Source organism: Protopterus annectens, chromosome 4.part0, assembly GCF_019279795.1.
Source record: "Protopterus annectens isolate FY-2018-M chromosome 4.part0, PAN1.0, whole genome shotgun sequence".
Classification (NCBI taxonomy): domain Eukaryota; kingdom Metazoa; phylum Chordata; order Ceratodontiformes; family Protopteridae; genus Protopterus; species Protopterus annectens.
The window spans coordinates 1,896,621,679-1,896,634,339 of NC_056733.1; the positions used below are offsets into that span (position 1 = coordinate 1,896,621,679).

At 37.2% G+C, this 12,661-nt stretch overlaps 1 protein-coding gene across 1 annotated transcript in view; it reads right to left on the minus strand.

Annotated features, from left to right (window-relative positions):
• Positions 1–12,661, minus strand: part of SLC6A7 (solute carrier family 6 member 7) — a 1,098,089-nt gene that overhangs the window by 21,787 nt on the left and 1,063,641 nt on the right. The window contains exon 13 of the mRNA XM_044069564.1: positions 10,823–10,990. Coding sequence (XP_043925499.1) covers positions 10,823–10,990 — 168 coding nt within the window. The remainder of the gene's footprint in view (positions 1–10,822; positions 10,991–12,661) is intronic.

The following is a 12,661-nucleotide window of genomic DNA, read 5'->3' on the forward strand; positions in this document are numbered from 1 at the left end:
AAAATGGGCTCTTTATGGCCCAGTGGACTTCCCCGGTCATCCAACTGAAATAAATAAAATAAAAAAATAAGCAACCAGGGATGTTATCTGGTCACTTTTTTTTTGGCCCTGGTGAGTATAGATATGACCTGATCTCTAAAGATACTAGCAGGAGGACTGGTGACTGGTGTCAGGTATGCTTTAGGGTATGGCTGTTGGGGATGAGGTGGGGGGTGAAGTTTACACTAAATCTATCAGCTAGCAGGTTGGCAATTTCCTCCAGTATAGTATGAGTGGTACCATCTACTACCAGTTCGGCACATACCTTGGCATTCCCTTTTAGATTTTGGACATATGGGTAGGAATGCATTTTAGCTTTGTAATTAACTTTAGAGGACTTTACAAGATTTCTGATTGGCTTGTTCATACTGTGGAAGGACTTCTTCCTCTGCTAAGTCATTTCCCTCTTATTCTTAGACATCATTTTCTTTCTTTTGTTACATAACCTGTTTATACTTGAGGTCCACCAGGGTGGCTTGTTTTTTCGGGAGAGCCTGGTTTTAATCCTGTCAGGTTCAGCCAAGACTATGCAGTTGCTTAAGTTTTTATACATGGCATTTGTGTACATCCTGTATAGGGGTCATTGTTGTCTGTGATTAAGGGAGGTATAAAACTTTTTTATACCATTGCTTAGTAGGCTGTAGTTTGCCTTGAAAAAGCTTTTTTAGTTTTTTAGTTTTTTTTTTTTTGCTCCTGTGGTGGTGGTAGCAGGTTCAATAGTTACTTTGAATGGGACTGATATATGGTCCAACCTTACCAGGGAGGACATCACATGGTGGGGGAGTGCAGTGACCCCCCATGTTGGGCAGTACTATGTCTAGGGCATTTGAGCCCTTTTTGGGAATGCAGACTACCTGTTGCAGAGCATTTGTATTGAAAAAGTCCAGGAACCTCTGAGTGAGCATGTTTATGCTCATGTATATCACCTAATTGATAGAAGGATAGTTGAAATCTCCCATGACTAAGGTGTTGAGCATTATGGTGAGTGGCTCCAGTAAGTCCAGGTAGGTGGTGTGCTTTTCTTAGTTCATGGTGGTGGACCTATACCTAGCAAAGATGTGGTAGGGTATTTTGCCTATAGTTACTTGGACACAGAGTAGTTCGAGATATGACCAGTCTTGAGGTGTACTTGGCTTTAATGAAGATGTATACACCTCCACCTTTGGTTCTTTCATGCTCGTTTTGCGGTCTGAATGTGTGGAAGGCATTGTAGAGACATCAGCATCTTCCAAGGTGAGGAGTACTAGGGAATGCAGTTTCATGTTTAGACTCCTAGCATTAAGTAGCAGAACCTTGAGTTTATCTCAAGTGAATTTTGTTATGTTGGAAATTTTGTTGTTTTGACATTGCCTAAAAAAGGCCCTATGGGGGAAGGAAGCCTGAAATTAAAATTTCTGTCAATATTTAGTGACGTCAATCTTCTATGATTTGCCAGAAAACCACAAATTTTATGACAATCAGAACAAAAATATGAGGCAAAAATCTGGACATTCAAGAGGTATGAGCTTCACTGACTGTTTTTCTTTGTTTGGAGATAGTCCCCCTAATTGATGCTGTTTTTGCTCCCTACTAATTAGGCACCCATTTGTCTACTCTGCTAGTTCTTTCTTAGCTGAAACCCCTTCAGTTTACATATTGGTTTCTTGGGATGGACTGAGTCAAAGGCTTTACTGAAATATATAACAAATACTGGGTTTGTTTTGAGAAGTTCCAGTGTAACCCAATCATAAACCTGAATCAATCTAGTTGGCATGATTACTCTTTATCCAGAAACTCAAATCTGTACATTTTCTGCAGAGTTGTATTACTTGAGAAACAATGTAGCCTGTCAGTATTTTCCATTACCTTCCATTCTGCTGAGGTTACTTGGTCTGTCTGTCTGTCCATTTTCATAGATTCATAGATTAGTGCTAAGCTAACTGCTCTTGTGAGCCTTTTTAAGCCTAGCCAATTATCCCTTGTGAGACTCAAACCCTGCACCTTGTGTTTGTAAGGCAAACACCTTAACCATTAGGCCACCCTCCCAACCCTATCTGTCAAGAAGTTGTCAAAGAAGGAAAAGTAAAAAAAAAAACAATAAAAAACAAAAATGGGGGGATCATTGCAAGTTTCTTCTTGGTCTGGAGCATACACTCTACTCATCCATTATTTTGCAGATACTTGTACTGGAGGACTATGTTTAAATGTATACATTCTTGGCATATGAATTGCGGACTCTTATCTGATTCTAACTTGTCTGCTGTACCATCTCTAGCAAAAATAATTATTAATATCTTAAAGACACTATGGATGCCAGCTCTATGCAATCTAACAATTTCCTAGTACGCTGAATAATAGTTAGCATAGAGAAAACTGTTGACATCTTTATAGTGAAACGGATCTACTCCCAATTGTAACCATTTAAGCTATAATATGTTATGTGATGCCACTTCCTCATTCAGATTTCTAAAATTATTACATATTTCATACCTTCAAACCATTTGCTCAATCTACAGTCATTATAGCAAGTAAAAAGCATTATATGCTCTCTTCCCATACTTCATTATTCTTGACTTATGAATCTTATGTAAAATAACATCACAGAGTAACTAGGAATAACCTTATATTGTTTGAACAGTAAGTCTTGCATAAACAAAGGCTTATTATTATATGAGATGTGTACTCTGTCTTGATACACTTGATATTATTTTGTACCCATTATTTTGAACTGTCTCTGTATTTTCTTACACAGATTCTTACCTCTTTAACCTCAGTTGATACATAAGTATGACATAATGTACAAGTTATAAATCTTTACCTGCCTCTTTCACACTTTTTAAGTAGATTATGCCAAGCATATCAGTATTATGTATTGATAGTTTCTCCTAAATGTATCAGTATTATGCATCATTTTGCCTGGCTTACAATCTTCTACTAGATCATATTTTACAAAAATCTACATTCACTTTTAAACTCTGCCGTAGTCTATTGTCCAAATGTACTATATTTAATTTAACATAGGTTCTGATTGTCAGAAGTTCCACAATTTTGTCTAAGGCCAGCACTTCCTTCTATGTTTGAACATACCAATACAGCTTCTATGACCTTCAGTCAAAGTTCCTGAATATATGCTTCTAGTTTACCTGATTGCAGTGACACTGCTCTGAGGCTTTGTTTGGTAGCATCCACTTGACATGTAACTTGTTTTGAAGCATCATAGAGATTGAGTAACAGCCTCAGTTACTAGGCATTTTAACATTTTAAAACTTGCCTTGTTTTATGCTCATAACCTTGCACTGTCATGATATAATAACTTTCTGAGTGGAGTGGCACTGGTGTATCTGATAACTAGAAGAGACACATAACAGAGGATCTGTGATAGGATTTTTGTTGCTTATTTACTATGGAATTAACATTATCTGAGTAATTTATAAGAACTTTAGAAGCCAAGAAATGTCTCATATACTTTATAGTAGGTACACATATGTGGCACTTATTTCAATTTAATTTTCAAGTCTTTCTGTTCAGTATATCCTGGAATTTAATACTTCACAAATTGGGCTCCTGATTGGTGGCTTCATATACTTGCAACATCATCACTTACACTGACTACAACAGAAGTTAAGTGTACAAAACTATAAATTATTGTTATTTATTTATTTATCCCTCTAGCTTAGTTTTCCAAAAGCATTGATTAGCATATACTGCAGACAAAAACAGTATTGGACATAATTACAGCAATTTTGTGACGTGGATAATTTTATTTAGGTATTTATTTACATTTATTTTCCAAGAAAGTCCATTACTTTTCAGTAGAACCCCGAGAGAGAAAAGTTCAGTGGGTGTACAACACATCTAGGTACAATATAGCTACATGACACTAAAGAAAACAACTTTATGAACGTTATAAACAAACTTGAAACCCTAGTGAAGGTTACAAGTAAAATTAAGAGACCTAATGTATTTGTTGGAAATTGTAATCTTTGCAATATATACATGCAGAATGATAGTGCTAGTATTTACAGTATATACACATTGAATAGTCATATGATTTTGGGATAGTATACAATTTCCAAACATTCAGGTGTGCTGTAAGAGGAGTGGAGTAGAAATAGAGGGATGTGGAATAAAGGAAAGGAAGTAGAAATGGGAGTACTGAAAGGAGGAGAGAAAGATTAGGGAGAATAGGTGAGCACAGAGATAAAGAATTTTAATGAAAGGAAATAAATATAGTTATTCTGCTGTAGATTAATAGTGACTGCTCCAGTTCTCATGGAAACTGGATTTTAGTAAGACTTTAAAGTGATGGGAAATATCAATTTTACAGAGAGATGATGAAAGCAAGTTCCATTGTTTTGAGACATAGCTAGTATAGAGTACATTTCTGTGTAAGTTGTTTGATGGGATGAAAGATGGTAAACATTTCTATGATGCTCAGAATGTATGAGGAATAGAGTATTATGTCAGGAAGGACACTATAGAGTATGAAGGATTTTATGGGTTAGTTTTAGCTGAGACAGTTTTAGGAAGTTAGGATATTCAAGTTATTTGATTTTATTTTTATTCCAACCATTCCTTTACAGCTTTATTGTGCCCTCATTTTCACTCACAGCTTTTAGTTTACATACTTCCAGTTCTTCTACTGGTGTGCTGAACAACTTAGCCTTCACTTTCTTTATGCACATCTATCAAGTGTCAGGTCTGGGATCTGTTAATAGCCTGCTTCTAACTTGAACATTTTTCTTGTCATTGAATCATGCAAGTCTGCAGACTATTTGCATACACTTTCTGTATTTGAGATCATCCATACCACAATGCTTGTGCTGTTTATTCACTCAGAAAGGTTACACTAAATGTTCACATGGTGTACACTTTGTGGTAATTGTGATGATATCGGCAAGTGCCAGCATAGCCAGCTGGAGTTTTGTAAAGAATGATATGTCCTTGAATATAAAACTGAATTACACAAGCTGCTTGTGTTTCAAATGTATTAAAACTGTATGTCATTTGTATATCAAACTGATTTGTACAAATGCTTGTGCTGAAAATGTATTTGTCAGGTTTTCTTGTATTAAAATGCATCAACAGTGACCCTGCTGAAATGAAAAGAGCACATATATTATTGCAACTGAATTAAATACACCAGCTAGCTTGCTTTAAGAAAAAATGTAAACTAGCTGTTAAACCATTAAAATGGCATCTCACAGTGCTGAATAGAACTGGAGACACTAGGTCTGCTAAAAAGCCTTTGTTCATTAGGTTAGTAAAAAGAGAGGAGAAGCCAAAGGCACTGTCATAAACAATTAGAAGTGTATTATAGCTGTCTATGCTAAATCCCTGTCTCAGCTTCAAAGGGGTGTACTGTGAGGACTTAGAGTCAGGTGCCCAGATGAGGTCATTCTTCAAGCCTTCTTGGAAATTATATTTTAGATATTACAAAGAGAAAACTCAGAAGACTGAGTATTCTGTTTGGAAGCTGGACTAGAAAGACCTGTCATGCATTTCATCTTGCCTTGCCCAAGTAAGTAGGGAACAGCAAATTCTTAGATTCAGTCAGGAATATAGTGAAGCTTAATTTAGAGTTTGTTTTTCTTTATTTGTATGAGTTTGTCCATCAATGTTGTTTTAAATATTTTATGTGATTTGAACTCTGTGGTTTTCTGTAAATATATATTCAGTATTTTCCTGTTCTTTAATTATTAAATATATTTAACATTTTTATTGTGTCTGGTCCTTGTAGAAAGTATGCAACCCTTGAGAGTAGTTATATTTATTTTGTGGCACTGTGTGGGCCCCTCCAGAAGGCCTAGCCATCTTGGTGAACTACTACCACTTGTATTAGTATTAATATTACACAGTATAATTGGGAACTCTTTGTTAAGGGCCTTAGAGTAGCTTATTTGTGGAGTGTCTGGTGGCAGGGATAACTAACTTATACTCTGGGCAGGAGGGGACACAGCAGGTAAATCTGTACCAGTCTTTCTCAGATGTCTGTGTGAAAAAATCAAATCTCTCAGAGTGTGTGTGTGTGTGTGTGTGTGTGTGTGTGTGTGTGTGTGTGTGTGTGTGTGTGTGTGTGTGTGTGTGTGTGTGTGTGTGTGTGTGTGTGTGTGTCAGCTACTTGATGCAGGAATACAAGGCACTGGGTTTACAGAGAGGGTGCTGGAGGACTTGGCTTGGACACTTGGCTGAGAACCTAAACCTACAGCTGTACTAGTGGGGAGTCTTATTGGGGAAGTGGAGGGAGACAGATATAGAGACATCCAGACCCCCTCTTAAGGAAAATTGTACTTGTTGCAGAGAGGTCTGCATCTGGAAATACTGGGTGTAGCCATTTGTATCCCAAGTGCACATCCCTCACTAGTGTCAAAGGTGAGGATTCATACTCCTTGATTACTGGCTCAACATGGGGATGACACATATTGGTATCCATCACATATTGGTAGCAGTGGTGGGCATGACAGTAACCTTTATGAATCTGTTCTTCTGTCTTTTGCATTACGCTTCACCTCCATTAAATAAACATCCATTGTTTGTGACTCCCTGTTTCTAGCCCAAAAAAGTGTGTTACACATAGAAGAGACTTCTATGACTCACAAATGCCTAATATATTCTCTCATTGATGAGTTTTTCTTCTAGCTTCCCTTTATAGCATAATTGTTTCCCCACCTGTAACATGAAGGAAATTGCAAAATGGATCTTTCCTTGCTTTCCCGAAATCCATGTGCAGTGAAATACAGCCCACATTTTTGTCTGTAGAATGTCCATACTTTCAGACGTGTTTCCAAGCAGCTTCAGAAACATTGGTAGTTAATGAAGACACTTCAAGACAAAAATAAAGCTTTATAGCAGTAGCAATCTTTATCAGTACTATGATCAAAAATGGAAAAAAATAATTTGATTATGAGTGCAATGTGACTGCACCATAAACATTTTTTTAAACATCTCTCTTAATGTTATATCTTCTACCTTCCTTCCTGCTGCTGCCTTTTTTTACCTGAGGTCTCATGCTGTTTTTCTTTTTCTGTCAGTCTGTTCACTTTCCCTGTGACAGAAGAACACAAACATTCCCAGAGTGCGCACGCATATAATCATGCAACCTTCCACCTCATTTTAACAGCTTCAGTATCCAGAATTACATCTGCAAAGCATATTCAGCTCAGAGATGGAAGTCGGTTGGTGGAATATATGTTCTTTCTTTGCCATGCCTGCTCCTGTCAGGTTCTACTCCATATCCCTATGTGTCAGTCCATGTTCTGATCTAGATATTGTAATTCTGTGTTAATGAATGTTGTGGGTAGTGTAGTCCAACAAAGGTTATTCAATAACCCAACACTTTTTATGTGCTGCCCAATTCCCTTGCTCTTTCTTGTGTCTCTTCTAAAATTCCCTTGCCAAGGTATCGGTGTCCTCATCTACTATGCGCAATACTTCATGCAATTTGAGTCACTTTCTCACTTCCTGGCTTGTCCTCTCTAGTCTCAGTACTAGAATAGTTACCACCGACAACACCACTCATAAATCTACTCCATTCTGACTCTGTTGTACACATGGCATTCCTTGTAGGTAAGTCTGTGATCTTTTCCTGATTTTTAACTGTAATCCCTGTTACAGTCCATCCCAGGCTGCCTGAGTTGTCACTCCTACCTATCTATTCTAATCTATTTCTCTTGCCTGCACACACCTGGAAATTTGTTTTTCCAACTGTTTCTCCTCTCTATAGTGCTTGAAAGCCTCAGTATACCTACTGCCTCCATGATTCAGCTCCTTTTCTTCGTGCATTGAGCACTACACCCATTCCATCATCATCCCTTCCTTACTTCCATCCTTTTTAGTGCCCTCTGGCAAGTATAGGTCAGTCTCTCACTTCACTTTTTCATCTGACACATCTGCTACCACTTGGCTTGGTCTGCCTACCTCCACTACATTTTCACCTTCAGTCTTGAGTTGTTCTTCCCTCATCTGCTTTGATTTTGTGCTTGGTATACCTTTATTCTGCCATACCTCCTCATACTGCATCTACACAGTTCCTGTTATCTCTCCACATGTCCATCTGCAGCTCACAACTTGTGTTAATCATTTTTTTCAGTAGAACTATCTTGCCTTCCAATATTAAAATCCTTCTGCATGCCCCTGGCCCATGTCCATCCTACAGATCCAAAGTCTCACTGCCATAAACTTAGAGTTCCTAACCAATCCCATCATCTGACCTTATATCCAACCCATTTTAATACTTCTCAGTTTTTTGTACTCTTTTGTTTTAGTTGTTTTTACTTTTAGCTATTTGAATATAGCCCATGTTGATTATTTCTTACCTTCACTGACTTCTAGTGCCCTAGTATCTGCTTCTAATTCTTGTCTCTGTATTAAACCTTGTTCTTTCTTACTTCTATTGCTCCTTTAGTAGTGTTCCATATTACCCAAAATGTCAACCTATCCCACTTTTGAAGTGCATAGTGACACAAGTAATGTCTGACGCAGAAAATATTTATTACCTCTTTGTGCAACTCTTGAGTCTGAGTAGTCATTTAATAATTCCATGTCCTGTTGACAAACATGCACACTTTATTTTACGTTTTTGCTAATTCATTAGCTGCATTAATAAACTGACTCTCCTGGAGCTTTTTCATCCAAAATGCAGGGTCCAGCAAACAAAAAAACAAAGTGGTAGTTAAGCATCAAAACATAATTTGGAATTCATTATACTGGCATGTACGTACAGGGATAATGGGACATACATTCTATGCATAAATATTTACGACAAATATTGCTCCATTATGAACAATGAAGTGCTTTACCAAAACCACAAAGTAAATCTTTCTGAGCAGTGAAGTTTTATGCATAGTTCCTTGTTGTAGAATGTAAAATGCCCCCTATAGAAAATAAGTATGCAGAAAAAAATGTTTATTGTGCATTGCATGCCCCCTATAGAAAATGAGTATGCAGAGGAAAATGTTTATTCTGCATTGCATGCCCCCCTATAGAAAATGAGTATGCAGAGGAAAATGTTTATACTGCATTGCATCTTTGGAGACAAACCTAGTAATCAAGCACTACTAAAACAGGTGCTAGGAAATATCAAATCATTAAAGAATTGTGCATTTTTTATTTGGGGTGGAGTTTCTGTGACTTTGCCTTACTTCATTCAGTCATTATAGAGTTGTTCAGGAAGGAAGATGGTTTATCAGTCGCTGGGCTGCTAGCCATTGCTGTAGTGGGAAAGTGCCACATTATACTTTGTATATATTTAGGGGCGAAGTGCTGTTCCTCATCTCTATTTTGGATGAGGTAGTAAGGTCTATCTTTTCCTGCTCTGATATTTCCTGCATCCTCTTTACTGATATGACCAGGACATTGACCTGATGAGACTTAACCAACATGCATCTTGCTGCCTGTGGTTTAGCAAAGTCTTCAATCAGAAATAATGGCTACCAATAAGATCTTTTTCCAGGTAAGCTATTGAAGTGAGGCAAAAAGTAACATAGCATAGCATATTTAAATTTCAGATAGGGACAGAGTCTCTTCTGAGAAGGGCGAAAAGTAATATAGCTTTTAATATAACTAATGAGCATTTCATATAATCACTATTTACCAAATCTTTTCACTAAATCACAAGTTATATAAAAATACCACAATACAGAAAAATAACTTGCCTAAGACAATCTAATTATCTTCAGGGTGGGTTATACGTAACTGGGAGGAGGGGGATATAGGGAATCCATCCCCTTCTCAAAAGATTTTAGGAAAATGTTAAACATAGTTCACCCAAATGGATATGTGAATTTTGAATAGCACAGCTTAACAGGGAAATGGTCCCTCCTTTTTCAAGAAATGTGAAATAGCTAGCACATCACTGTTGTAATGTTTAAGATGGCAGAATCTCTTCTGCTGTGTACTGAAATATGAACCTCGATTTTAGCATATTTGGAAATGCAGTTATGTGAGCTAGGTCATCAGGCCTTATACTCCAGAAACAGGGTCTGGCAAACAATGTAATTTGAGGAATAATGTTCAGCAAAAACAATTTAAATAGCTGTCTTATCTGTGTGTCTCCAGCTCTCTGACAGTATAAAATCCTCCACTAAAAATAATGTCTGCCTATTTATGGGTATTGGTTAAAGGGAGATGATGCTCGTGTGAAGATTGATGACCTGGACCACAGAAGTAGCAGATTTATGAAGTTGAAGAATGAGGTCAGAAATATTGGTTTCATTGTAACATTACAGACATCAGTAGTTTTGTTTACAAGGCTGACAACATTTCATTATGCAAAAATGCATTAATTTCAAGTACTTGCAGCTCTGTTCTCCTAAAATAAATGCATGGACACAGAACAAAAGCCCACACAAAAGAGAAAGCTGCTTGCCCATTAGGTTCATATGAATATACATCTGGCATAGACTCTATAACCCAAGTAACTAATCCGTATATTGAAATTGGAGAAATCTCACAGTAATTCACAGTGGCATGAAAGTGCATTATCAACATAAGCAAGTAAGTACTGCTGCAAATACATAAGTAATGGAAATGAACGATTTTTATTGCATTTAAAAGTGAGTTTAGGAAAAAAGTTAAAAGTAAATTCTGTTTGGTCAACTGAAAGAAAGTTTGACTTATTGGTACAAATTGTTTCTCAGCAAATACTTAAAATGAACCAGTTTCTAAGAACCATACTTATTCAAAAATGTATCTTTTTATTATCAGATCAGATGTCTGCATTTAAGAGGAGCAGTGACATTTTACCGGGAGTATAGTATCACTCCAGAGTACTGTGGGTAAAAAAAAAAACAATAGAAAGACTTACCTGAAGCAATGTTCCCTCTTCTTTACATACAGCAATGACCATACCAGCAGGAATGGTTGCACAGGATACAAGCCCCATTAGAATGCCTAGATTTTCTGACCAGGCTGGATATTTATAACTTCCATATTCTGATGGTTCATATCTTATAATGCTGTACGCCAACAAGGCCTGCAGTAAACAAAAATATTTAATGCATGTCTGTGAAAAAGATGAAAATGCATTTTCTCTAGTACAATTAACAAGAATATCTTCTGTAATACATGGTCAAAAACAAAATATAATGAGAAATGAGATCTTATTTTCAGTGTGTCATTGGGTCTGTAGTATATCAAGTTAGTACTAAGTGTTTAAATGTTATGAAACCAATAGTGTGTGTTACCTGGCTTTATAGTAACATGTTTACATAAAGGTATGAAAGCCTATCATATTGATCAGCTTCTTTTCTTACTTTGGAAACCTGGTATGAAGCAAACATAGTAAAATACATTATTACCTGTGTAAACAGAAGCTAGTATTTTTGTCAGCCTTGCAAAATAATATTACACAATACCAGCCTTACACATAAAGCTCAGATTAATAACTGAAATACGAGTCTGAGCAAATAATCTTTCTTTCACAATTTTGTTAATTTCCCTGTACACATTTGCAAGCTATATTACTGCAACAGTGTCTAGTTGACAGAAGTTTACTTCTTCTTTTTATGCATATTTTGTGAAAACAATTGGTCAACTAGACCTTATTACAAGTATTGTCCTCAAGATTCTGCATAGTTACTTGTTTAAAGTGCTTAGCTTATCCCAGATGGCAGCATGTGTTTACCTTGGAAACAGTTAACATTTACATTTTATTTAGCCTCCTTGCCTCTGAGTACCAGTTTCCAAAATGCTGTTGAAAATTACTTACCTTTTTGCTTTCAAGGTTTTTACACCTATTTCTGAGTTCTGGGACAAGCTGTTTTGGAGTGTATATTAATCTGCAGGAGGTCCTTGGTGCATTGTGTACATTAATCTGCAGGAGGTCCTTGGTGCATTGTGTACATTAATCTGCAGGAGGTCCTTGGTGCATTATGTACATTAATCTGCTGGAGGTCCTTGGTGCATTGTGTACATTAATCTGCTGGAGGTCCTTGGTGCATTGTGTACATTAATCTGCTGGAGGTCCTTGGTGCATTATGTACATTAATCTGCTGGAGGTCTTTGGTGCATTGTGTATATTAATCTGCAGGAGGTCCTTGGTGCATTGTGTACATTAATCTGCAGGAGGTCCTTGGTGCATTGTCTAAATTAATCTGCAGTAGGTCCTTGGTGCATTGTGTACATTAATCTGCAGGAGGTCCTTGGTGCATTGTGTACATTAATCTGCAGGAGGTCCTTGGTGCATTGTGTACATTAATCTGCAGAAGGTCCTTGATGCATTATATACATTAATCTGCTGGAGGCCCTTGGTGCATTGTGTAGATTAATCTGCTGGAGGACCTTGGTGCATTGTGTACATTAATCTGCAGGAGGTCCTCGGTGCATTGCATACATTAATCTGCAGGAGGTCCTTGGTGCACTATGTACATTAATCTGCTGGAGGTCCTTGGTGCATTAATCTGCTGGAGGTCCTTGGTGCATTATGTACATTAATCTGCTGGAGGTCTTTGGTGCATTGTGTATATTAATCTGCAGGAGGTCCTAGGTGCATTATGTACATTAATCTGCTGGAGGTCCTTGGTGCATTATGTACATTAATCTGCAGGAAGTCCTTGGTGCATTATGTACATTAATCTGCTGGAGGTCCTTGGTGGATTATGTACATTAATCTGCAGGAGGTCCTTGGTGCATTGTGTACAATCTG